Source organism: Anomaloglossus baeobatrachus, chromosome 7 (assembly GCF_048569485.1).
Source record: "Anomaloglossus baeobatrachus isolate aAnoBae1 chromosome 7, aAnoBae1.hap1, whole genome shotgun sequence".
Classification (NCBI taxonomy): Eukaryota; Metazoa; Chordata; class Amphibia; order Anura; family Aromobatidae; genus Anomaloglossus; species Anomaloglossus baeobatrachus.
Window position 1 is genome coordinate 120786085 of NC_134359.1, and position 26129 is coordinate 120812213.

At 46.9% G+C, this 26129-nt stretch overlaps 1 protein-coding gene across 1 annotated transcript in view; it reads right to left on the reverse strand.

Annotated features, from left to right (window-relative positions):
• LOC142246636 (aldehyde oxidase 1-like) overlaps window positions 1-26129 on the reverse strand; it is a gene marked incomplete at its 5' end in the record, with an annotated part of 160702 nt that overhangs the window by 72670 nt on the left and 61903 nt on the right. The window contains 3 exons of the mRNA XM_075319703.1: window positions 3159-3276; window positions 9365-9534; window positions 11462-11548. Coding sequence (XP_075175818.1) covers window positions 3159-3276; window positions 9365-9534; window positions 11462-11548 — 375 coding nt within the window. The remainder of the gene's footprint in view (window positions 1-3158; window positions 3277-9364; window positions 9535-11461; window positions 11549-26129) is intronic.

Here is a 26129-nt window from a genome sequence, read left to right on the forward strand (position 1 = left end):
AACCGCAGCACTTGTGGGGACTGAATAATTTCCGGCACACTGCACCACAACACCAGCTCCAAACACTACTACCACCATCATCGCCTGCCAGGGCCAAGCCCTAGTTGCGGAGGGCCCAAATCATTAGAGCTGCATATTCCATCAGCACCAGCAGAACTCTGCAGCGGCGACCCCCAAATCTGGCTGCAAACCGCAAGTGGTGTAGTCACTACAAATCCCCTTTTTATTTTCATTCCACTTTTATTTTCTGAGCAACCCCCCCAGGGTCCAGGCCCGGGCACCGGCCACGACTACGACTATCCCCCTGAGTGTCGCACACGCCCGGGAACGAGTACCCCAAGCCCTGGGGCGTGTCATATACTTCAAAGATTTATAACGGGTAAAAAAGGCCCAACTAAAGGCCTGTCAACTGCATATAATATATTTAACTCCCCGCCGGTTCAAGAGAAATTATCATTTATGTTGAAATGGGAACAGGACTTGGGTGTGTCTTAGCCATTAGAACAGTGGTCAAAGGCTTTGGTGTGGTCCTCGGGTTGCTCCTTATGTGTCAACCACTTAGAGCTTAATAAGAAAATACAATTAAGATGGTTTCTTTCCCCCAAAAGGCTATTGCATGTTTATCCTTCCTACTCTCCCCTCTGCTGGAAAAAAATGTAGGAATATGGGCACGCTCTTCCACGTCTGGTGGACTTGCCCAAAAATCACCTCTTTTTAGAACCAAGTTTTCTCCCTTATAACTAAATGTACGATGGTTCAGCTTCCCCCAGACCCGGCCATGGCGTTGCTTAATATTGGAATCTCAGACCTACCAAAAGAGATTAGAATGATCTGCTCATTTATTTTTATTGCATTTAGGCAAAGCATTACTGCTTCGTGGAATCAACCCACGATCCCATCCCTATGGGAAGTCATAGATAGAGTTAACACTTCAAAGTTATATGAATTCACCCTCTCTTATAACCCTCAGAGACGTACCACTCTGGAGGAGCGCTGGGCTCTGTGGTTGTCTTTACCCTATGCTTCCCTTCCTCCCTGAGACCTAGCTTCCAACCTAAGGTTTAATCTGGCCCCCTCCTGTGATAGTAACACTTCTTAAGGCTTTATGTGGTTCCTAAGGCGGGCTTTGCACGTTGCGACATCGCAAGCCAATGCTGCGATGTCGCACGCGATAGTCCCCGCCACTGTCGCAGGTACAATATCTTGTGATAGCTGGCGTAGTGATAATTATCGCTACGCCAGCTTCACATGCACTCACCTACCCTGCGACCGTCGCTCTGGCCGGCGACCCACCTCCTTCCTAAGGGGGCGGGTCATGCGGCATCACAGCGACGTCACACGGCTGGCGGCCAATGGCGGCGGAGGGGCGAAGATGAGTAGGATGTAAACATGCCACCTCCTTCCTTCCGTATAGCCGCTCGCGGCAGGTAAAGAGATGTTCCTCGTTCCTGCGGCTTCACACACAGCGATGTGTGCTGCCGCAGGAACGAGGAACTACATCGTACCTGTCGCGGCACCGCCATTATGGAAATGTCGGAGCCTGCACTGATGATACGATAACAACGCTTTTGCGCTCGTTCATCGTATCATCTAGGATTTACACACTACGACATCGCAAGTGACGCTGAATGTGCGTCACTTTCGATTTGACCCCACCAACATCGCACCTGCGATGTCGTAGTGTGCAAAACCGCCCTAAGGCTCCTTTCACATTGCGTTTTTCTCTACGTCCACAGGTCCCGTCGGAGGATCCGTCCGAACCGCCCCTCCAACACTTTGCAAAGCGTGTTGCAGACGCATGTGCCCGACAGGGCCATTCACTGTTATGGAGCGCACTGCGTTAGCGTGTGCTCTGTTTTGTTCCATTTTTTGCACATATACGTTTCTGCAGACGGACACCCAAACATAGTCCACTACGTTCGGGTGTCCGTCTGCAGAAACGTATATGTGCAAAAAATGGAACAAAACAGAGCACACGCTAACGCAGTGCACTCCATAACAGTGAAAGGCCCTGTCGGGCGCATGCGTCTGGAACACACTTTGCAGAGTGGGGGAGGGGCGGTTCGGACGGATCCTCCGACGAGACCTGTGGACGTAGAGAAAAACGCAATGTGAAAGGAGCCTAAGGCTGTTTCCGAGAGGCATTACCCCTACTTCCCCCCTCCCCCTCCCTCTCTTCCCCCTCTGCCCCTTCACCCTCTTCCACCTTTTCCTCCCCCATTTTGCTGTTATGACCTGATATCTTGATTGTGTAAAATGTGTAACTACTGCGGCTATTACTTGATATCTTGTCATGTTTTAAATGTAAATGTTTACCCTGTTATTGAAAAATCTACTAAAAACTTTATTGTTTAAAAAAAATACCCATGCACCGACCTCGGGCCTGGAGTTCTCAGTAATTATCCATATCCAGCAATTCAGATAATTAAACAAAACGTAAAAGGAAAAATAAAGGAAAAAAAGAGAAAAGCAGGCACGTTATACTTACCAGTCTCCTGTGTGGCTGTAATCATTATCCTTCATACATATGCACTGCTTCCTCTGCCCACTTGCAGTTCTGGTGTTTGTGATTGGTTGCCATCAGGCAATGCCCCCACCCTATGTGACAGCATGTCTGACTGCCACCAATCACAGACGCTGTTTGCATGTCTATATTTATGTAAAAATAAATAAATATAAAATTGGCGTAGGGTCTGCTATATTATGATACCCAGCACAGATTAAGCATATGGCTACAGGCTGCAGCCCCCAGCTCTGTGCTTATCTTAACTGTGTATTAATATAAGAGGGACCGCATGTGGCATTTTTTTTAACTTTTTAAATAAATAATTTTAAAAATCGGTTGTGGTCCTCCCAATTTTAATACCCAGCCATGATAAAGCCGATAGTTGTGGGCTATGTAATTGGCCCCCCAGCCTAAAAATAGCAGCCTGCAGCCACCCAGGATTGTTGCATCAATTAAATGTGACAATCCCAAAACTCGGGTGGTGCAATGGCAATCGGAGTAATATGGGGTTCTCTAGATTGGGAGAAGTATAAGGTAACGGGTCATAAAGCTTATTGCAAAAATGAATAGAGTGTAAGGATCAATATTTAGAAAATACACTTTAGACACCAGATGTCTTTCACATCTACATTAATTGGGGGCTATTATTTACCTCCTCCTCTGAAAATAATGGACCTAGACCAGAGATGTCATTCGGTCCAGGGACATCCTTTGCTCTTATTACATCAACCACACCAGGACTTTTCAGAGCATCAGACACATCTATAGACCTAAAAGAATAATTACAATTTCATAGTAAAAGTATTTCAATGTAAACTATATTTCCTTCACCGTAGTACATGGTGTATTAAAGAAATGTACTTAAAATTCTTATATTTTTTGTGTTTTAGGTGTCAAAAAGGGCAAATGGTCCACCATGAGTCAACAGCTTAAGCTTCTACAGACTGGAATTTTCAGAAAGGGGTATCAGAGGTTTTAGATGGGTACAGGCCTTTCCAATGGTCTTTGACAGAAGTCGTCAATCCTCGGTCTTATCATTTTACTCATAGTGGTGGGAACCACTTGCGACTTCTAAAAGCTGGTGTTGCTTTTCGCACTTATGTGATCTGACCTGGATCGCTTTCTTAGTTTCTTCTCTGAGATGAAAATTGTTTTGTCAGAGACAATTCTGGGGGTCATCAGGCAAGGAGCTAGAGACGCACAGTTGGTTGAGAGGTTGTGTCAAACTATCAATGCCTATATGGCCCGCTTTCTTCATTTACACTCAGTAGCAGTAGTGAGACACCTTCAGTTTGAAGAATAAAATAGACAGTTGATGACTCCTGAATGTTCCCATCTCATCGATATTGGCCTGAATATATTTCGATTTGGCCTCCAGGATTTTTTGTTGGGTACTGACAGTGGCGTAACTAGAGTTCAATAAGCCCCAATGCAAAATTTGGACCTGGGCCCCTCTTCGGACATTGGTCAGATGTATGGGCACCTATAGCACTCCAAATCCTATGAATACATATTAATTGCCCCTTCCCCCCCTCATTATGCAGTAATTTCCCCAATCCTGGTACATATGTCCACCCATTCTGGTATATATGTCCCCCATCCTGGTATACATGGTCCCCATCCTGGTATATATTTAACAAATCCTGGGCCTATCCTGGTAAAAATGTCGCTAATCCTGGGCCCATCCTAGTAAATACGTCTCCCATCCTGTTATATATGTTCCTCATCCTGGGCCCATCCTGGTATACATGGTCCCCATCCTGGTGCAAATTCTACTCATCTTCCCTCCACTCCCACATCTCCCAGTGTCCTCTTTAGCTAGCGCAGATTTTCCTGCAGCTGACATCGGAGTGCGTTCCATGGTGCATGACAGCACTATCATGCGCTGCTCCCAGTCACGGTATGGTCGTCAGCTGCCAGCTACTATTTGGCATGCAGCATGTATCGCAGTGCAGGGACGCACATCCAGCTGAACTAGGAGCTGGGGTCCCCTGTACCTTCGGACCCAGTAACGATCTCTGCATCTGTGATTATTACACCCCTGCCTGCTCTCCTCTCTTCACCCCATCCACTAACTATTGGTTGCTCAAGTCAGGTAATGAATTCTAAAGATAAAACCCCCTCCCAGGACAAACTGCATCTACGTTAGGCTATGTGCCCACATTGCGTTTTTATGTGCAGAAAATCTGCACATAAAAACGCATGCTTTGGCAGGAAAAAACCCACATTTTTTATTGCGTTTGCACGTTTTTTAACATGCTTTTTTCCATGCTTCTTTTTGTGCGTTGTTTAGTCACAGCGATTGCGGGAGTTTAGGCGCTGCACCCCTGAAGTCGCCTGATCTTATAGCCGAGACCTGGCTCTTGCTGCCAGGTGCAGTGCCCATGTTGCTCCCGGCAGTTTAACCCTCTAAATGCTGAGATCAGTGGGATCGCAGTATTCAGGAGGCAGGAAGAGGAATTGCTTACCTCTCTCTGGTGGTTGGGTTCCTATAATGCAATCACAGGGACTCGATCTCTCCCATGGTAAATCTGGGTTATCAAGATGACGACCCTGGGTTACTTAGGTACAGATCGCGTCACAGACCAGGGCACCTACATCACCGGAGTTCCCTGCAGCAAAGTCTTGCGGTAAGGACGCAAAGCCAAGATGCAGGGAACCCGGTGACATCACAAAATGAGCTGAGTTCATGTTGGAGGATCTGCAGGAAACACCAGTCATCCACCGACATGAACTCGAATCACCATGTAATGGCACCTTACTTCCCTGCACCAAGGTCCTGCGGTAAGGACCGCAAAATGAGGAAATGGCTGCAGGGAACCCCAGTGACATCAAAAAAGCACATAAAAACGCACAAAAAAATCAACATGGGCATTACACATGCGTTTTTTTCCGGCGTTTTTCAATGACTCCATTGAAGTCAAATGGTGAAAAAAGCAGGAAAAAACACAAACAATTGACATGCTGCTTTTTTTTGAGCAACAAAAACTGCAAGAAAAAAAAGAAGCAGTGTGTGCACAGCAAGTCAGGATTCTCACAGACTTTGCTGGGATGATTTTTCCTTACTTTTGTTGATTAAAAAAAAGCAACGTGTGCACAAGGCCTTCTGTGTATTTAGCTTAGCAGAGCACAGTAATTTAGCTGTACTTTTTTTAGATACAGGACCTGGCAGCCTTCAACAAACTGCTCCAAATACTTCCCCCACCGCCCACATTGTGACTGATTCTGGGGTTGGCGACCCCAATCACCTTATCTATCAGCCTCAGTCCCTCGTCTTCCTCATGTCCTCCCCACCCCCAGATTCCAAAGTGTTCAAAGCAGAATTAAGATAAGATGTAACACAGAAAAGGTCAGATGCACTTTCCTGCAATACAGCTTACTCCTTCTCCACATGGTCGCATGATTGCACATAACTAAATAAATGAACAGACGCTGTCGGTGACTGAACAGAGCGAGAGGGAAGGAGGCAGAGTAAATATACAGCCATGCTTGTGCTCAAGGCATACAAGTGCTGCCTCACAAACTATGGGCCCGTCAGACTGCCATTGCTGCCCTCATTTGATTTCTGCAAAGGCCAGCAGAATACTGTACAGTGCACCGCACGCAGAGCTAGGGAAACCAACGTCACAGGCAGAGGCTGGAGGGGGCGGAGCTCAGCGCTTCCCGACATCTTCTCTTGAAAGTGCAGGAACAGCGCAGCTCCTCTCTCACTGACAAGAGACGGCTGTTTCTCTGCAGAGGGGAGCCGGGCACCTAACCTTGCTGGGCCCAGTGGTTGTAACACCCCTGGGTGCTGATTTGAGCCCAGTCTACGTTTACTGTATGAGTTGATACACACGGCACTTCTGGGGTGGTGCTCAAGTAGGGTCCAAAACCTTCTCAAGTAGATGTAGAAACTTGGCATTCAAGATAAATATGAATAGTGGTCTTTTATTGAGAAGATCTTATAGGAAAAAGCACAAGCACAGACATTGCCACTTAGATAGCGGTGGACACCACGTCATACCTGACTACGCCAGTTGCTACACCTTCGGAGGATCCCCTGCACGCACACTGAGGCCAAAACACACTTCCGCATAAAAAACGTTCGTGGGACACGGTCCATTTTTCGGGTCCGTGTTCCGTTTTTTTTGGGCGTTTCTACGGTACGTATGACATCCGTGTGATTGCGTATGCTATCAGTGTGTGCGTGTGGAATGTCGGTATATGTGTACGTGAAATGTCCGTGTGAAATGTCCATGTGTGTGGTAAAATGTCGTTTGATACATGTCGGCTGACAGCAGACAGAGTTGCGCGATGAGAATAAATTCAGGTGAACTTCACCCAACTTCATCCTCATATCGCGGCTCTGTCTGTGTCGCGTACTGATTAGCGGTCACCCGTGAAGGACTCACCGGTGACCACTAATCCCCTGAGTGACTGAAGTGAGCAGCTCGCTTAGCGCTGCCGTCACTCAGGTTACCCGTGGCTAGCTGGATCCTCCACTCAAGACCGCAACTCACCTGTGACTTCATCGCTGTCACTTGGGCGACTTGCTGTCACAGTTGGAGGATCCAGCGGTGGCCGCGAGTAACCTAAGAGACAGCTCAGCTGATCGCGCTACTCACCTCAGTTGCTGCGTGGAGGTGACAGGAGCGGCGGTGTTCTTCTGCAGCTCCTGTCACCTTCATGTAGCAGAGCTGGAAGCGATGCTGGACCTCCGTGGATTATGCCAGACATGGATGGGTATTTGGGGCATAATAAATTGGAGAACGAGGGAATTTGTTATTGTTTTTTATTTCAAATAAAGGATTTTTTCACTGTGTGTGTTTATTTACTTTAACTTGCAGGTTAATCATTGGGGGTGTCTCATAGATGCCTGCAATGATTAATCTTGGACTTATTGGCAGCTGTGGGCTGCCAATAACTCCTTATTACCCCAATTGCCAACGCACCAGGGCATATCGGGAAGAGCCGGGTTGAGTCCCAGAACTGTCACATCTATTGTATGCGGCAATTCCGGGCGGCTGCTGGCTGATATTGTTAGGCTGGGGGGCTCCCCATCCTGAGAATACCAGCCTTCAGCCGTATGGCTTTATCTTGGCTGGTATCAAAATTGGGGGGGGACCGCACACCGTTTTTTTAAATTAATTATTTATTTATTTCACTGCCCAGTATAGACCCGCCCACCGGCTGCTGTGATTGGGTGCAGTGAGACAGCTGTCACTCAGCGTGGGGGCATGTTTGACTGCAACCAATCATAGGCGACTGTGGGCGGGGGAAGCAGGGAATACGAGATTGATTAATGAGCGGCCGGCATTTTCAAATGAATTGAAACCGCGTATTTTCGTCACAGCTCTTCCTCGCCGCGCTGGTGATCAGGGATTGGTAAGTATGAGCCAGGTGAAGAAAAAGACCGAGCGCCAATGTAAGAATGACTGAGAACAGCAGAAAAAAAGGTAAGTAGACTGACTTTAATAACAAAAAAAAAAAATAGATCGCTCGTCTAAAAACGCACACGGACGAAACGTGCTGAACACGGACATGCTCCGTGTGCCGTCCGTGTGCAGGCACGGACCCATTGACTTTAGCGGGTCCGTGCCTGCGTGGTGACCGCCAAAAACGGACATGTTGTTGTGACGGGGGTGTACAACAGAGCAAAGGATGGACGAGGCCGAGGGACGATCCAACAGGTTTATTCACAAGAACACTGGAACAGCACACGATAAGTCCAAGTAAAACAGATTTGGGGGCCCTTCCCGACAATCCTCGGACCGGATAACAAAGCAATCGTCCTTACAGTAGTCCAAAGAGTTCCACACAATCCCACGGGCCGCCACACAGGCCTAGCTCCATCCGTGTCCACAGCCACCCAGGCTGGGAGCTCCATCTTCTTCCAAGTTTCAGCTCACTCTGAAGTTACAAAAAGGGAAATGCATTGTCTGTGCTCCTTGATCAGCCCACCATGTTCAGGGGGTAGGGGTCACACATCCTATCATCAATGGTTTGGTCCATCACAGGGCTCCAATATGTCTGCCAGCCACAGTAGATGAAGGGATCCCCTGCTGTGCAGAACAATGACTATTCCTTCACTGGCCAATGCAATTACAAACTAGATACACAACTCTGGATAGAAGAGGACAGGCTATTTACATAATCACATTAGATGCCAAGACTGCAATTGTATGAGAGAGACACATTGAGACCAGTAGCTCCCCCAAGGAAATACATGAATTACAACTAATACAACCAGGGAAAAGTTACATGACATATTATACAAAATAAATGACAGGGAAATATACATATCATGACATAGTATCACAGCATATACAGTGAGAGGGTAAATTACATCTTCACAGTTGTCCGTGCGGGAAAACGCACACATGTACTTATCACATGGACACATGTTCCGTTTGATTTTACGCATGTGTGCCATCACCCATAGAATAACATGGGTCTCCGTGTCTCCGGTACGTCCAAAAACGTACCAAACATGTACCGGAGGTACGGATGTGTGTTGTGGGCCTGATGAAGGTCTTTGACCGAAACATCTGTGCTTGTGCTGGTCCTACAAGTTCTTCTCAGTAAAAGACCACATTTAGCTTGAGTGCCAAGTTTCTACATCTACTAGGTTTAGTGTATGCCTGTTTGGTATTGTTGGAATAGTTTAATTAGAGACAGCAGACTTGTGCTGAGAAATATGTTGGCGCTATATAACAATATTATTCTAGGTATCTAATAATAATACTAATAATAAAAATAATAACATTAAGCTATTCTTCAGATACACACCACAACATATATTGCAGAGCGACCTAAAACCATAGGTACTTTGTTAGCTGTTACCTTGCTTTAGAATTTCAAATATAATTTACTTACACAATTTTTGCATGGGCTTTTGTGCTGGTAGTAAAGGCTATGAAAAGTTCTTCATCCACTGGTGGCATGTCATCCACGTAAACTGCTTCTCCAGTGGCCTGCTTAATTCCAGACTGATGTACTACTGGACGACCCACAGGATCTTTACCTGGTTGGTTAGAGTTAACTTCCTATATAATGCACAGAAAAGTACAATAGTGGTAATATAGCAATAAAAATGTAACCATATTGAAGTGTATTATTTTATTTTAAAGGAATCAGGAACAGGCTCCCTCATTGCAGCCATCAATTTCTATCTGACATGTTTTAAAATAAGCTGGGAGTCCATGACGTGATAGTGGTCTTATGTGTAATGACATCTTGCTGTGGATCTTGCAATCATACATCACATCCGAGATTTAGAGGTCCCAATGTCATTAAAGCCTCCTGCTAAATGCCTAATCTGATGAGATATGCTAATGACGCTCGGCTCACACTGTGCAGCGAGCATGACCAAGTGTCATTAGCTGAGTTCTGATTCTCTTGCATGCGAGAATCATATCACAGGTGTGGAGAAAATGGAGAGATTAATTTCTCCATTTTCTCCATTACCTGTCTTCTGCATACTGTATATTAGGATATCCTAGTGCAATCCGATGTTTCACACACACCCATAGACTTGTATGGGTGCACGTGATCTGAGATAAGCTGCCAATAGCAGCATGCAGCAAATTTTTCCCCATGCCAAACCAGCATGAGAAAAAAACGCTGATGGCCACTGCCCCATAGTATAACATTTGAGTAAGCAAATAGATAGCATAGCAATCGTCTGTGCTATATAGTGTTGTGTGTGAGCCTTAGTACTTAGTGTGACCGCAAGAGAAATTGACATGCAGTGCGTGTTTCAAATCCGCAACATGTGAGTTTACGCTGAGTAAAGCAAATTTGGTGTGACATTTCTATAAGTCCCATCCACTTTGCTAGAAATATCTTATGCTGCGTTTTTGATGCATCAAAAATATGCACTGTCAAAAATGAACCAAAAACTCATTATGGGTTTATAGTCTTAAAGGGCTTTTGTGGACTAATGATTTTGATGATCTGTGCTTAAAATAAGTCATGAATATCAGATCGGTGGAGGTATGACACCCAGCACCACCTCAGATTAGCAGTTATCAACTGTATTGGCACGCGGATGTAATCAGATGAACAGTACTGCTTTCTACATCGTGTAGTCACCACTGCCAAGAGCAGCTGTCAGAGCTGATCTGACCCCCACTATCTGACCCCCACTATCTGACCCCCACTGATTTGACGCTACTGATCTGACTCACACTGATCTGACCCACACTGATCTGACCCACACTGATCTGACCCACACTGATTTGATTCCACTGATCTGACCCGCACTGATCTGACCCACACTGATCTGACCCACACTGATTTGACCCCACTGATCTGACCCCCACTGATTTGACCCACGCTGATTTGACCCCACTGATCTGACCCCCACTGATCTGACCCCTACTGATCTGACCCACACTGATTTGACCCCACTGATCTGACCCCCACTGATCTGACCCCTACTGATCTGACCCACACTGATTTGACCCGCACTAATCTGACCCACACTGATCTGACCCACACTGATTTGACCCCACTGATCTGACCCCCTCTGACCTGACCCCCATGGATTTGATCTTCACTGATCTGACCCTCACTGATCTGACCCTCACTGATCTGACCCTCACTGATCTGATATTGATAACTTATCCTCATTAGCCCAGACAACACCTTTGATACAGCTTTATCTGTATTTAGCATGACAAGAAAAAAGGAGAGATTTTCTAGTTAATTAATCGAATAGGATCTTTATCTACTCCAACAATCATCCATCCTGGGCCCACAAATACATTAGACTGTCGGGCGAACCCTTTGACATTGAGGGGTTCAGACAACTTTAGTCTAATGTGTATAGGGTCTTAAAACCTAGAGGCCTGCAATTAGGGACCTGTCTGTGATTCAATCTGCCTGTGATTCAGGCAGCACAACTCACCTGGCAGGTTCACTTTATGTATTTTGTTATAAAATACTGAACCTGATTCTCTAAGATATTACCTGGAAAATCTGTAATGTTTGTGGTACTTTTGTCTCAAAAGATTTGATAGCACTGAGATATTCTGATGCCTTCATAGAAGATGTGATCTAGAAATGAAATATCAGGAGTGACTGACAGATAATAAACATTATACATGCAAACCAAACTCAGACTTAAATTTTCCATTATGTAAAACTCAATAGAAACACAATAAAATTCTTAGTGACATTTTTTTCCTTTTCATGCACTAACTGAGGCCACCATGGTAGAATACACAGGTTTCGAAGGTCTGACAGCTGCTTGAATGGACAGAAGTCATAAGAAATGTAGGGAATATTGATGTAAAGTTATGGGGCCGTACCGAATAGCTAATGCCTGTGCACAGACTCCGAACAAGAACTTCTCAGCGATATCCTTTACTGTTTGGGTTCGGCCACCCGGATAATTTAAAAAAAATAAAGGAAAAAGAAAGAAAATAAGTAAGAAAGCAGACCAGTTATACTTACAATGAATGAATTAATTATTTGATCCCTTACTGATTTTGTAAGTTTGCCCACTGACAAAGACATGAACAGTCTATAATTTTATGGGTAGGTTAATTTTAACAGTGAGAGATAGAATATCCAAAATAAAATCCAGAAAATCACATTGTATAGATTATATAAATTTGTTTGCATTTTGCAAAGAGAAATAAGTATTTGATCCCTTACTGACCATTAAGAGTTCTGGCTCCTTCAGACCACTAAGGCGGGCTTTACACGCTGCGACATCGCTAGCAATTGCTAGTGATGTCGCATGCGATAGCACCCGCCCCATCGCGAACAATATCGCTACGGCAGCATCACACGCACATACCTGCTCTGCGACGTCGCTGTGACCGGTGAACCGCCTCCTTTCTAAGGGGGCAGTTAGTTCAGTGTCACAGCGACGTCACAGCAGCGTCACTTTACCGCCGCCCAATAAAAAAGGAGGGGAGGAGATGAGCGGCCGGAACATGCCGCCCACCTCCTTCCTTCCTCCTTTTCCGGTGGACGCAGGTAAGGGGATGTTTGTCTTTCCAACGGCCTCACACACAGCGATGTGTGCTGTCACAGGAACGACAAACAACATCGTACCTGCAGCAGCAACGATATTATGGAAATGAACGACGTGTCAACGAGCAACGATTTTGCACGTTTTTGCGCTCGTTGATCGTCGCTCATTTGTGTCACACACTGCGATGTTGCTACCGGCGCCTGATGTGCGTCACTAACGACGTGACCCCGACGATATATCGGCAGCGATGTCGCAGTGTGTAAAGTACCCCTTTGACACTTGTAATCAACTTGTTGCCTGCATTAAAGACAGCTGTCTTAAATTGTCACCTGTATAAAAGATGCCTATCCACAAGCTCAGTTAATCAGTCAGACTCTAACCTCTACAACATGGGCAAGACCAAAGAACATTCTAAGGATGTCAGGGACAAGATCATAGACCTATAGAAGGCTGGAATGGGCTACAAAACCATAAATAAGACGCTAGGTGAGAAAGAGACATCTGTTGGTGGAATAGTAAGAAAATGGAAGAAATACAAAATGAGTGTCAATCGAAATTGATCTGGAGCATCATGCAAAATCTCACCTCGTGGAGTATGCAGGATCATGAGGAAGGTGAGAGATCAGCCTAAAACTACACGGGGGAACTTATTAATGATCTCAAGGCAGCTGGGACCACTGTCACCAAGAAAACCATTGGTAACACATTATGCTGTAATGGTTTAAAATCCTGCAGTGCCCACAAAGTTCCACTGCTCAAGAAGGCACATCTGCAGGCCCATCTGAAGTTTGCCAATAAACACCTGGATATTTCTGAGAGTGACTGGGAGAAGGTACTGTGGTCAAATGAGACAAAAATTTAGCTCTTTGGCCTTAACTCACTGTGTTTGGAGAAAAAGAAATGCTGCCTATGACCCAAAGAACACCATCCCCACTGTCAAGCATTGAGGTGGAAACACTATGTTTTGGGGTTGTTGCTCTGCTAAGGGCACAGGACTACTTCACCCCATCAATGGGACAATGGATGGAGCTATGTACTGTAAAATACTGAGTGACAACCTCCTTCTCTCCACCAGGATATTAAAAATGGGTCATGGCTGGGTCTTCCAGCACGACAATGACCCAAAACATACAGCTAAGGTAACAAACGAGTGGCTCAAAAAGAAGCACATTAGGGTCATGGAGTGGCCTAGCCAGTCTCCAGACCTTAATCCATTAGAAAACCTCTGGAGGGAGCTGAGGCTCCGAGTTGCCAAGCGACAGCCTCAAAATCTTAATGATTTAGAGATGATCTACAAAGAGGAGTGGACCAAAATTCCTCCTGACATGTGCACAAACCTCATCATCAACTACAAATAATGTCTGAATCCTGTGCTTGCTAAGGGTTTTACCACCAAGTATTAAATCTTGTTTGCCAGAGGGGTCAAATACTTTTTTCACGCTGCAAAATGCAAATAAATTTATATAAATTTAGGCAATGTGATTTTTCTGGATTTTTTTTTACCTATTCCCTCACTGTTAAAGTTAACTTACCCTTAAAATTATAGACTGTCCATGTCTTTGTCAGTAGGCAAACTTACAAAATCAGCAAGAGATCAAATAATTATTTCCTTCACTGTATTGACCTTTCCCGCAACTGTAACACTGCTTCCCCAGTCCTCCGTCAGTCCCGGTATCTATGATTGTTTGCAGTCAGACCACGCCCCACCCTGTGTGACCGGGTATGTGATTGGTTGGAATCACACACGCGGTCTGCATCCCTATAGTGATGTAAAAATAAATAAATTGGCATATGGCCCATCCATATTGTGATATCCAGCACAGATAAAGCAGATGGCTGCAGACTGCAGCCCCCAGCCATGCGCTTATCTTGGCTGTGTATCAAAATAAGAGGGACTTTATGCAGCTTTTTTTTTTTTTTTTTTTTTTTAAATTGTTTAAACATTTTTAAAAAAACAGCATGCCTTCCCCCGAGCTTTGATGCATAGCTATGATAAAGCCGACAGCTGGGCTACAGGCTCTACGGTAGGCACGGGCTGCACATCAATGGGGAGAGTGCAGCTGTGCTGGGGGAGAAAATGGTCAGACGGATGGAGGAGCTTTTAAACTAGGATCTGGGGGGAGGGAGGGTAGTGGAGCAAATAAGGGAATAGATAGAGAAGATAGAGATAGTGAGACGGTAGGGGTCAATGAAGGATTAGGTGGGGATGGGACATGCAAGGAACGTAGGGAGGCTAGGAGTAATAAATGTGTTAATAGTATTAAATGTATACTGGCAAATGAAAAAAGTCTTGCAAACAAAATGAATGAATTGGAGACTCTTATGTCAACCATGGATTATGATGTGTTGGGCATTACGGAAACCTGGCTGGATGAAAGCCATGACTGGGTGACAAACATACAGGGTTATACTACATTCAGGAAGGACAGGAAAGACAAAAAAAGGTGGTGGGGTGTGTATATTTATCAAATCTAACCTAAAACCTGTGTTGAATGATGACATTTGGGGGAACTGCAACAATGTAGAGTCAGTATGGGTAAATGTACATGGGGAGGGGAATAATGGAAAAATGCTAGTTGGAGTGTGCTATAAGCCTCCTATCATACCTGAACAGGTAGAGGGTGAAATGCTGCAACAAATTGAAAAGGCAACTCATAATAATAAACATCGGTTTCTTATTATGGGGGATTTCATCTATCCAGACATACAGTGGGACATAGAATCTTCTGGTTGTGCTAAAAGCTGTAAGTTCTTATCTACTATTCAAGACAATTTCCTCTCTCAGATGGTAGATGAACCGACGAGGGGAGATAATTTGCTAGATCTGGTCCTGTCAAATAGACCGGATACAATTTCAGATCTTAAGCTCGCTTTACACGCTACAATAAATCTTACGATGTGTCGGCGGGGTCACGTCGTAAGGGACGCACATCCGGCATCGTAAGTATGATTGTAGCATGTAAAACCTCCGTGCAATTACGATTGAACGAAAATCCGTTCATTGCATGCACGTCGTTCATTCCTCAAAAAATGAACGTGAGGTTGTGCAATGTTCCCGAGGCAGCACACATCGCAGTGTGTGACAACCCGGGAACATTGAACGACAGCTTACCTCCGTCCGCGGCTTCCGCCGACAATGCGGAAGGAAGTAGGTGGGCGGGATGTTTACGTCCCGCTCATCTCTGTCCCTCTGCTTCTATTGGCCGGCTGCCGCGTGACGTCGATGTGACGCCAAACGTCCCTCCCACTCCAGGAAGTGGACGTTCGCCGCCGCCCACATCGAGGTCGTATGGTAGGTAAGTACGTGTGACGGGGGTGAATCGTCTGTGCGGCACATTCAACAAATTGAACGTGCCGCACATACGATGGGGGCGTTGCAAATCGCATACGATATTGTATGCGAAATTGCAACGTGTAAAGCAGGCTTTAAATGTGTAGATTGGGACAAAGTCATGGTAACTGGGGATACCGAACATAAATGGGGTAAGTTTAAGGATATACTACTAGAGTAATGTAAAAAACCTATACCCTCTGGTAATAAAATGTCCCGGAATAAAAAGAAACCACTATGGATAAATAAGACTGTACAAAGTATAATAAAACAAAAACAAAGGGCGTTTAAAATCTTGAAGGTTGATAATACAGAAAAAGCATTTCAGAAGTATAAAGATTTCAATAGGAAATGTAAAAAACAAATCAAGCAAGCAAAATTAGCCACTGAAACAAAAATCGCCAATGACATTAAAATAAATCCCAAATCTTTTATAAATACATTAATGCCAAAAGGAAAAGAAAGGATAGTATCGGTCCCTTAAAATATAATAACAAGTTAGTTATAGAGGACAAACAAAAGACTGAGATATTAAATAGGCATTTCTCATCTGTGTTCACCAAGAAACTGACTGTATTCAACAAGTCAAACTCAAAGTTCACCACCCGATATGATTAATTTAACACAAGAAGAAGTACGCCTACGTTTGGGTAAATTAAACATTGACAAATCCCCCGGGCCAGATGGCATTCATCCACGAATATTGAGGGAATTGAACTCCGTAATCAACAGACTGCTGTATCTCATCTTTTTAGACTCGCTTGTAACAGGGTTTGATATGATCCGGAACCATGGAAGATCACAATAGATCATAGGCAAAAAGGTGACAAGAGCATTGGTAACTAATCTGGCCGCCATCCTCTTACTAACCATCAACACTAGAAGTAGCTGAGGGGTGAACTAACATCCTACGCACCGCGAACCCAGCCGGAGAACTAGCTATCCTAAAGGAAGGAAAGATGAATAACTCTCTGCTTCAGAAATAGACCGCAAAAGGTATAGCAAGCCCCCCACATTTAAAGACTACAGTGATATAGGAAAATACAATACACAGATGGATGACAGGATTAGCAAAGGTGAGGCCCCACTGACTAAATAGGAAAGGATAGGAAAGGGGCTGATGGTGGCCAGAGAAAAACCCTACAAAATCCCAAATATCTGATAGTACAAAAAGGTCCTCAGATCGCACGATCTGCACTCTGTCCTATATCAGGCGCTCTTGTCAAACCAATGAACAGAAAACAGGAACAATTACAAATTCAAGAAGCAACAAACACATGGACTTATAGGAGCAAAACGCCAAACATAGCTGAAGGGAGCTTCCCAGCTAAGCCACAGAGAGGGAAGATTCCTGCATGCAAATAAACTGACAATAACCACAATAATTGACAACCCAGATAAGAACAAAAGAACAAAAACCACATAAGAAAGAATCAAGCACTTATCTGGGGTAGATGTGGTCAGAAGCAAGATGAAAAGGCTGGTGAGCTACAGGACAATGATAACCAGCTCAGACTGCCAGGAGGCCAAGGTTTAACCCCTTAACGACCACCAAATCCCAAGCGTGAACCCTGAGAGCAAGCTCACTCCGTTAGCCATACGGGTGAGCGGGGCCTGATTAGTTCCAGACTATAAGGTCCAACAAGTGAGAAGGTGCCACGGAAAAGGCCACAAGCTAACAAGCAACGCCAAGGGCACGGATCCAAGCGTGCTCCCTCCTTGCTACAGTGGTGCTCAGAACTTTGGTTTACAAGCTGTCTTTGTCAGTATTCTTGGACTGAGTGAGTACGCAGAGACCCTTCCTTTTCCCAATGGCACCCCCTGCACCACCACCGGGCCCCGGGGCACTACCCCCCTACCCACAGAGGGGTTAAACACCTTGGTGCCATGCCACCGCCACCGGGCTCCCCCCACCAACAGCAGCGGTGGTACTCCATCTTACCAGGCATCGTGGGTGGCGTCACGAACTTCTAACTCCCCTGTATATACTCCCCTTTTGAAACTCGAGTGACCGTGTGAACCCCTTAAGCCACCGCGGTTCCGGATCCGAGCAGCTCGGCCGCTGACACGGGGACGGAACAAGGGAACATTAGAAAACGTGAGCACATACTGTGAATAGAACAAGAATACTGACAAAGACAGCTTGTAAACCAAAGTTCTGAGCACCGCTGTAGCAAGGAGGGAGCACGCTTGGATCCGTGCCCTTGGCGTTGCTTGTTAGCTTGTGGCCTTTTCCGTGGCACCATCTCACTTGTTGGACCCTATAGTCTGGAACTAATTGGGTCCCGCTCACCCGTATGGCTAACGGAGTGAGTTTGCTCTCAGGGTTCACGCTTGGGATTTGGTGGTTGTTAAGGGGTTAAACCTTGGCCTCCTGGCAGTCTGAGCCGGTTATCATTGTCCTGTAGCTCCATTATTGAAATTACTTTACTCCATTACTCCATTATTGAAAAAACCTTCCCTTGATCCCGCACCAGCAACTACAGACCAGTCTCCAATCTCTCCTTCATCTCTAAACTCTTGGAGCGCCTGGTCTACTCTCGTCTCACCCACTACCTTTCCACTCACTGTCTTCTAGATCCTTTACAGTCTGGCTTCCGCCCTTTACACTCAACAGAAACTGCCCTTGTCAAAGTGACCAATGACCTATTGACAGCAAAACGTAACGGTGACCACTCTCTGCTTATTCTTCTTGACCTTTCTGCCGCCTTCGACACTGTTGACCACCATCTCCTTCTCTCTATGCTCCATTCTATAGGCCTAAAGATCACTGTTCTTTCCTGGTTCCCTTCCTATCTTTCTGGCCGCTCATTCAGCATATCATTTGCTGGCTCCACATTATCTCCTCTTCCTCTCACTGTTGGGGTCCCTCAAGGTTCAGTCCTAGGCCCTCTTCTTTTCTCCCTCTACACTGCCCCAATTGGAATGACCATCAGCAGATTTGGCTTCCAGTACCATCTTTATGCTGACGACACCCAGCTATACACCTCATCCCCTGAGCTCACCCCCGCTGTACTACAGAACACAAGTGACTGCCTGACTGCAGTTTGCAACATAATGTCTGCTCTCTATCTGAAACTTAACCTTTCCAAAACTGAACTTCTGCTTTTCCCTCCATCTCCCAAACTTCCTAAACCTGACATCTCCCTCTCTGTGTGTGGCACAACGATAAGTCCTAGGCAGCAAGCCCGCTGCCTGGGGGTTATACTTGACACTGATCTCTCCTTCACCTCCCATATACAATCTCTTGCCCGCTCCTGCCGCATGCACCTCAAGAACATCTCTAGAATCCGCCCCTTTCTCACAATGGAAATGACAAAAACCCTCACCGTGGCCCTGATCCACTCTCGCCTTGACTACTGTAACTCTCTATTAATTGGTCTACCCCTATCTAGACTCTCTCCTCTACAGTCCATCCTTAATGCAGCAGCCAGGGTCACCTATCTGCCAACCGCTACTCGGATGCCTCTGCTCTGTTCCAGTCATTGCACTGGCTGCCCATATATCACAGGATCCAATTCAAACTGCTTGTTCTCACCCACAAAGCTCTTCACAGTGCGGCACCCCCATACATCTCCACCCTCCTCTCTATCTATCATCCCACCCATTCTCTACGCTCTGCAAATGACTTTCGACTAACATCCACACTAATTCGAACCTCCCACTCCCGAATCCAAGACTTCTTCCGAGCTGCACCAAACCTCTGGAATGCTCTACCCCAAGAAGTTTGGACAAATCACAACTTAGCTTCAGACGCTCCCTAAAAACGCATCTTTTTAGGGCGGCCTATCACACTCCCTAGCCAAACTCATTTCACCTAATCCCTCTACAACTTCTCAGAACATAACCCCACGTCAAACTCCATGGCACCCAAATGCATCTCACGGATCTGGCCAACTGGTCCAGGAAGCCATTATCTATCCCCCATTTCCTTGAGATGGCTGGATTGTTATTGTAAATAAGCACTTGTACCTTGCCCCTCTCCCCCCATCTCATTGTAGATTGTAAGCTCTCACGAGCAGGGTTGCCTTTTTTCCCTTTAAATATTGTATCTTCTATAATTGTTACTTGTTTGTATATGTTTATGTAAATGATATGTATATGTATATGAGCCTCCTGAATTGTAAAGCGCTACGGAATATGTTGGCGCTATAGAACTAAAGATTATTATTATAACACACGCTGTGGCTTCCGCAGACAATAACTAAGCCGCAGCTGTGAGCGGTGACATCACTGTCAGTTTATTTGCAGTCACGCTTCCCATGGTATCCCAACTGTGACCACAGGTAAACTCACCTCAGTTGTACTGAGATCAATCAGACCTGCATCTTCTGGCAGAAAACCATGTTTTTTGCCAAGAGATGCAGATTTGGTGTTGGAATTTATACTCCAAATTCCAGCAAAAAATCTATATCTGCTGGCAAAATAATCACATTAATACCACACCAAAACCGCATTGCATTTTGACTACATCAATATGATTAAAAGGGTAGGACATGAAACAGAAATTCAAAGAACACCAAAAATAAAATGTGTTATGTGATGGAATTGTACTTGTTTCTCCAGCCTACACTTAAGGACCTGGCTACTTTGGGATAAAAAAAGCATATTAAAGGTTAGCATGGTGGATCAGTTGTAGCTTTCGCTTTGCTGTGCTGGAATAATCCAAGGGATACAGTATATAAATACCCAGCTCAGCTTAGAGTTTGTATGCGTTCTCTGTGTTTGTGTGGGTTTCCTCTGGGTACCCACTATCATCCCACATTCCAAGGATGTACTGATGGGGAATTTAGACTGTGGGCACCACTAAATCTATAAACCTTTGTGGAATGTGCTGGTGAATAATAGACAAGTGACCAAAAAGAGAGGCGTTAGATTCCATCTTGTTTAATCCACCCTGTTGAAGAGAATGGGTGAGGGTAGAATTCAGTGGTGTAAGACATAAATTGCAGGACTTCACTCAGAGTTACAGTAATGTTAAGGGGCACACAGTCAGTACAGCACCGATCTAAAGCGGGACAGGGTTTAGCTGTGTAATTGTACCGCCCCGGGGCTCGGCCGGCTGCCGAGCTGCTCGGATCCGTGCTCGTAGGTGTGTGGCTCGAGCTCCTCCCGGACCCGGGGGTCACGTCGCTCTGAAGAAAAGCTGGCGCTATGTGTAGGGATTTTGGTGGGGAAGGTTCACGGCCGAAGCCGTGGAGTTTAGGGGTGTAAGTTTGTGACGCCACCCACGGGTTGTGGTGAATATGGACACCACTGCTGCCGTTAACTAGGCTTCTGGGGACGGTGTTATACAGCCTGGTGTTGACCCCTCCGTGGGCATGGGGTGATGGTCCCGCGGCCCGTGGTTGCGAGGTGCGGGCAGTGTGGTGCGGTGCGGTGCGTGGCCCAACGGCACTGTTGTACTCACTATGACAGAAACACCGGAGTCTCTGGTAAACCAAAAATGATGGTGGTCGGTGCCCGCAGCCGGCTGCGCTTTGCCCCTTTCTCAGGTTGGTGGCTCCCGCCTTTCTCCTGCACCTCTGTGGTAGAACTTGACTGCCTATGCTTCAGCAACGGTAGTCCACTCCCCGGCTTTAGGCGTGTCGGGGAACCCATTTGCCCGCAGGCGCTGGCCCGTGGGATCTCTCTACCTGTGCGGTGGCCTTCTATCCCCTTTGGTGGGCTGTTGCTGTCTTTCGGGTCTTGGGACGGGAAAGGATCTAAGGTCCAGACCTCAATCAGTGAATTCAACGTGGTCCAGTGGCTTCGGGACCTCGTTCTGGGTCTTAGTACCCCTCCTGGTGCTCCGGTTTCCAGTTGGCTCCCCGGTTCGGTACCGGCGGGCCACTACCCTGTCCCGGTCCCTTACGGTTCCACCAGCCATCTTCCCGGCTCCTGCAGGCGGCAACCACCGTCTGCCTCCTGGTCATAGGGAATCTGGGCTCCTACCCAGATCCCTGACAGACGTTGACACACTGCTACTACTCCCCTCTCCTCCCTAACTTTATCTACTAGTGTTTTTCCCGCCTTCCCGCCTCAGGCTTTCCGAACTCCTCGGAGGGCGTGGCCAACCGCCTGGCACTGCCCCCGGGTGTGAACGTCAAGACCTGAGAGGGGTGACTCAGGGTTTTTTAGGTTGGCTGGTTACACCTTTTTAAGGGCTAGTATTTGTGCAGGGGTTCTACCTGTGACTACCTGGCTAGTCCAGGGCGTCACATAATTTGTTCCTCCATTGCTGCCTATACAATTATTAGCCAGATATAAATGTGGTCCAACTGGAGTTAAGTGCGGGCGTGATTGTGAAGCTGGCTGCAGGCATCGCCCAGGTCATGAGGTAAAGTGTAATTATTTGTGTAAGCCTCCAGCTATATGCCAGATTGCAATGTTTAATAATGTTGTGGTGCAAAATAGTGACATGTTCTATATATCTGTGGTATGGGGAGAGAAATGGGTACATAAGTTTCCCCTATGAGATTGGGGGCTTGGTAATGTAATAAAGCTCCTTTCCAAGAAGAAACTGAATTTATTTTCTAAACTCTAATTCACCTCAGAGATTGAATATAGAAATACATTTCTACTGTTTTATTTGCAAGTGGATCATTTCTATTGTATTATTTTTTGTATTACTACTAACCATTAGAGCTGAGTGGAGCTGTTGGGGTGAATAGGGGAGGCAGTCATAGTCACGTTCGCATTGGCTTCCAGGCCGCAGCGCAGGCGGTCTGTAACGCCTTGCGTCGCGGTCACCACTCCATTGCAGACATGCTTTTGCAACAGTTCATTCATCCACTGAGACAATAAATTCGACACTGATATGTTTCTTTCTAAAAGTGGAACTTTGCTTGTAACCAACATATAGATATCTTCAAGTTGCCGGTTCTGACCCCAACGGGGTTCCCTTTACACTTCGATTCACAATTCAATTTACTGGCCGACTGTTTTCCTGGCACCTGAGCTTCTTCGACTGCTTCTAGTCCCCTCATACTCTTGTCTGATGTCATACTTCACTGTTGGATTCAAAAAGTCCTTCCAGCCCACTCCGTCCCACCCACAGGGATTTAGCTTGTGCTATTGAAGGGGCCTCTGCAGACAACACTCCTCCGTCCGTGCTTCTGGCCAGGACCTACTCTTCCCCTTTAAGAGCCCACTGACCTTCTGTCTTGCAAGAGGATTCCTTGGGTATTCCTTTCAGGAAAACGGACGCCACCCCGATCGTCTGGACTCAACCCTTTTTCAGGGACGCTGTTATCACCAGTCCTCCCGAGAGCAGAGTCTGTGTGTCCAGTGTCTGAGGATAACCCTTAGGGTCTTTTCTAATCAACGTTTGGGGACTTCTATCTTGTTAGGCCTACTGCAGCCATAGGTACTATTCATTTCTCCTTCCTGGGGACTCTCCTATTCTCCTCCTATATCCTGCCCTTTTTAAACTCTCTACCGCCCCCTGCCGTTAACTCCTTTCTACATAAATGAGTGTCAGGAAAGCGGTCGCTGAGCCACATTGTTCCCTGGTGGTAACTCACCATGCTGCACTGTTCTGTATTATACACTTATCAAGGGCCAATGCCCACCAACCACTCCTGCAGGGAGCGGGTTCAGCCGGACTTTCGATAATGTTCGGTTTGCATTCGTAAAGCACCTTAACTCCGAACCTGTACTGTTTTTTACTTTGTGAAGTCTGGTTTGCTCCTAACACCGAACTTTGGGTTCGTTCATCTCTACTAACCACAAAACTAGTGTGCCGCCCCCGTGTCAGCAGCCTGCCGCTGCTGTTCGGATCCGCGGGGGCTCGAGGGGTCTCTGGACCCTGGGGCCGTGGTAGCGCGGCCACTTGGAATAAAAAGGGGAATATTTACAAGGGAGGATGTGGAAAGTTGGTGACGCCACCCATGTGGTAAGGTGGAGTACCACCGCTGCAGTTGGGAGTACCCAGTTGCGATGGTGGGGGCAGCCTAGTGTTTAACCCCTCCACGGGTAGGGGGAATGCCCCGGGACTCAGTGATGGTGACGGGGAGGTGCCATTGGGATGGTAAGGGTCACTTTTGTACTCACTCAGTCCAATAACGCTGACACCGACAACCGTGGTAAACCAAAGTTCTTGATACCGCTGCCGCTTGGAGGGAGCATGCCTGGATCCCGTTCCCGTTGGTGTTGCCTGTTAGCCTGTGACCTTTTCCTTGTACCCCGATTTTGGAGCGGGTGGAGAACGGATCTTGAAGGCTCCGTCCTTGTCGGGTAAATTACCAGGACCCCGGAAGCTACTTCCTGGCCTAGGGACCACGTACCCCGTCGTGCCCTGGCCCCTGCACAGTGATGGCACAAGACCGCCGGCTGTCCTCCTCGACAATCCGTGCCCCTTGTCACGATCCCTTGCGACCGGGGTCCAGCTCCTACCAGGCCCAGACCAACGTCTGCTACCTAGTAGTAACAAGGAGCCCAGCTCCTGACCTCCACTCACTTTCGCCTCCAATACTACACTGTTCTGCTCCTAACACTCCAGACGTCCCCTTAACAAACACCCCAAGTGGGCGACCCTATTCCCTTCAGGTCAGCCACTGGTGTGTCTGGTGGGTGTGGTGCAGAGTGTTCCTAGGATTTTGATTAGCTTGTTCTTGGCAACACCAAAGGTCAGCGACCCGTAACCAAGGAGGAGGTGGATACTGTGCAGAAAGGCAGATTACACAGTACCCTGTGACGACCTGATAGGCCAAGGCATCACATTCCCTCTTGGCTAAACGCAGCTTGTCCCCGAGCTACAGGACATCAGAGGTTTATTTTTTTATTTTTTTAAACTGCAGAAAAAGGTAAGAAAAGGTTAACACTTCAATTTGCATTTTCATCCCACGCAGGGGAGGCCCGTCACCCAAACGTCACTAAATCTTTAAAGAGTTAATTTCCTCAATGGTGGGACGCTACCGGTTTCAGTGGCAGCAGAGACTCAACCCGCTCCACTGCAGCCTCCACCCAACGACAGTCCAGTCCCAATGTCCCGGATCCCATCAACCCGCCACCAAAACAACCTGACCCGCTGTATACCCATGGTGGGTCCGTGACCAGGTCAAGGTCCTAGGCGTTGTTTTAGACGACTCTGGTGGGCACAGGAGGTGCAACTATATACAAAACACAAGTTCGTGTTGGTCACGCCAGTCCTGTGACTGTGGTCCATTTTTAATATCTTCTAGCAAATCTGGTAACTTCACTCTGTTCAGTAAAACTGGTTAATTAAGCACTTATTTATTAACGTTTTCTATATGGAAAATAACAAACTATGGAAAATAACAAACAAAAACACCGATACTTAACAATTCTATGGCATCGTTAATTACTGGTACTTTTTAGCATTTTTCAAATTACCGGGTGCCGTAGCCATGCTTCCTTGCGACTACGTGCTACCAACGCCAGCACAAACTCCTCTTCGGGCATCGCATGCTTGGTCACCTCCAGGGCATACCAGCTCCGCTCTCCGCAATGCCAGGTGTAGGTGACCAATTCTTCGGGTTGGAGATTGCGCTCGGGGTGCCCCCAGGGAAGGTGCGGTGCTACGTCCCGACGGGACACAAACACCCCAGCTGTGAGGCCTGCTTCTCGGATGAAACTCAACTCTTGCTCGGGGTCAAACCGATTCACGAGACCACGGCACCGTGGCCCTCTTACTCGTGAAGCAGCGCTCCTCACCTGCTCTTTTTCTGCTCTGTTGCAGGTGGCAAGCTCCCACCGTCACCGGTTTCGTGTTGCTATTTCTGCTTGCAACTGTTGGTGATGTTGTTACCAGTAGGGGGCGTCAGCATCCGGCCTCAGCTCCCTAGCTGACTCTGGTTTCATGTGGACTCTTGCGGCCCCAACAGCCGTCGGGATGCCGCGCGGCAGTGGAACCGGTGGATCTTTAGGTTCCACTTCCGCATATGCAGATGGAAAGACCGACTGCTCCGCAGCCGGGGTTGCAGGGTCCGGGTGCTCCACTTCTGAGGACGGGCCCGGGGATGCGGCCGGGTCTGGTCTGGCCAGGGTCTGGATGACCGCTGTCATGACAGAGATGAGGGACAGCACCGTGGTTTCTGCAGCTGGAGCTTTGTTTAAAGGCACCGAAGGTTCCGCTGCCGGGATTGGCGTGGGCAGCTCGGCATCCGCCGAGGACGGGGTAGGTGATGTTGAAGGGTTTGCCGCGAGCGGGGGTGGTCCGGATCCCTCAGCCGCTGTGTCCATATTTAGGCAATCAGTAGGAACTGGATAACCGTTTACCCACTCTTCTCGTGGGACTTCCATCTCACGGGCTCGCACCGCCATCGCCAGGCTCCTCATCTCTTACCTCCAGTGGTTTAAGATAAACAGAAACTGCTTCG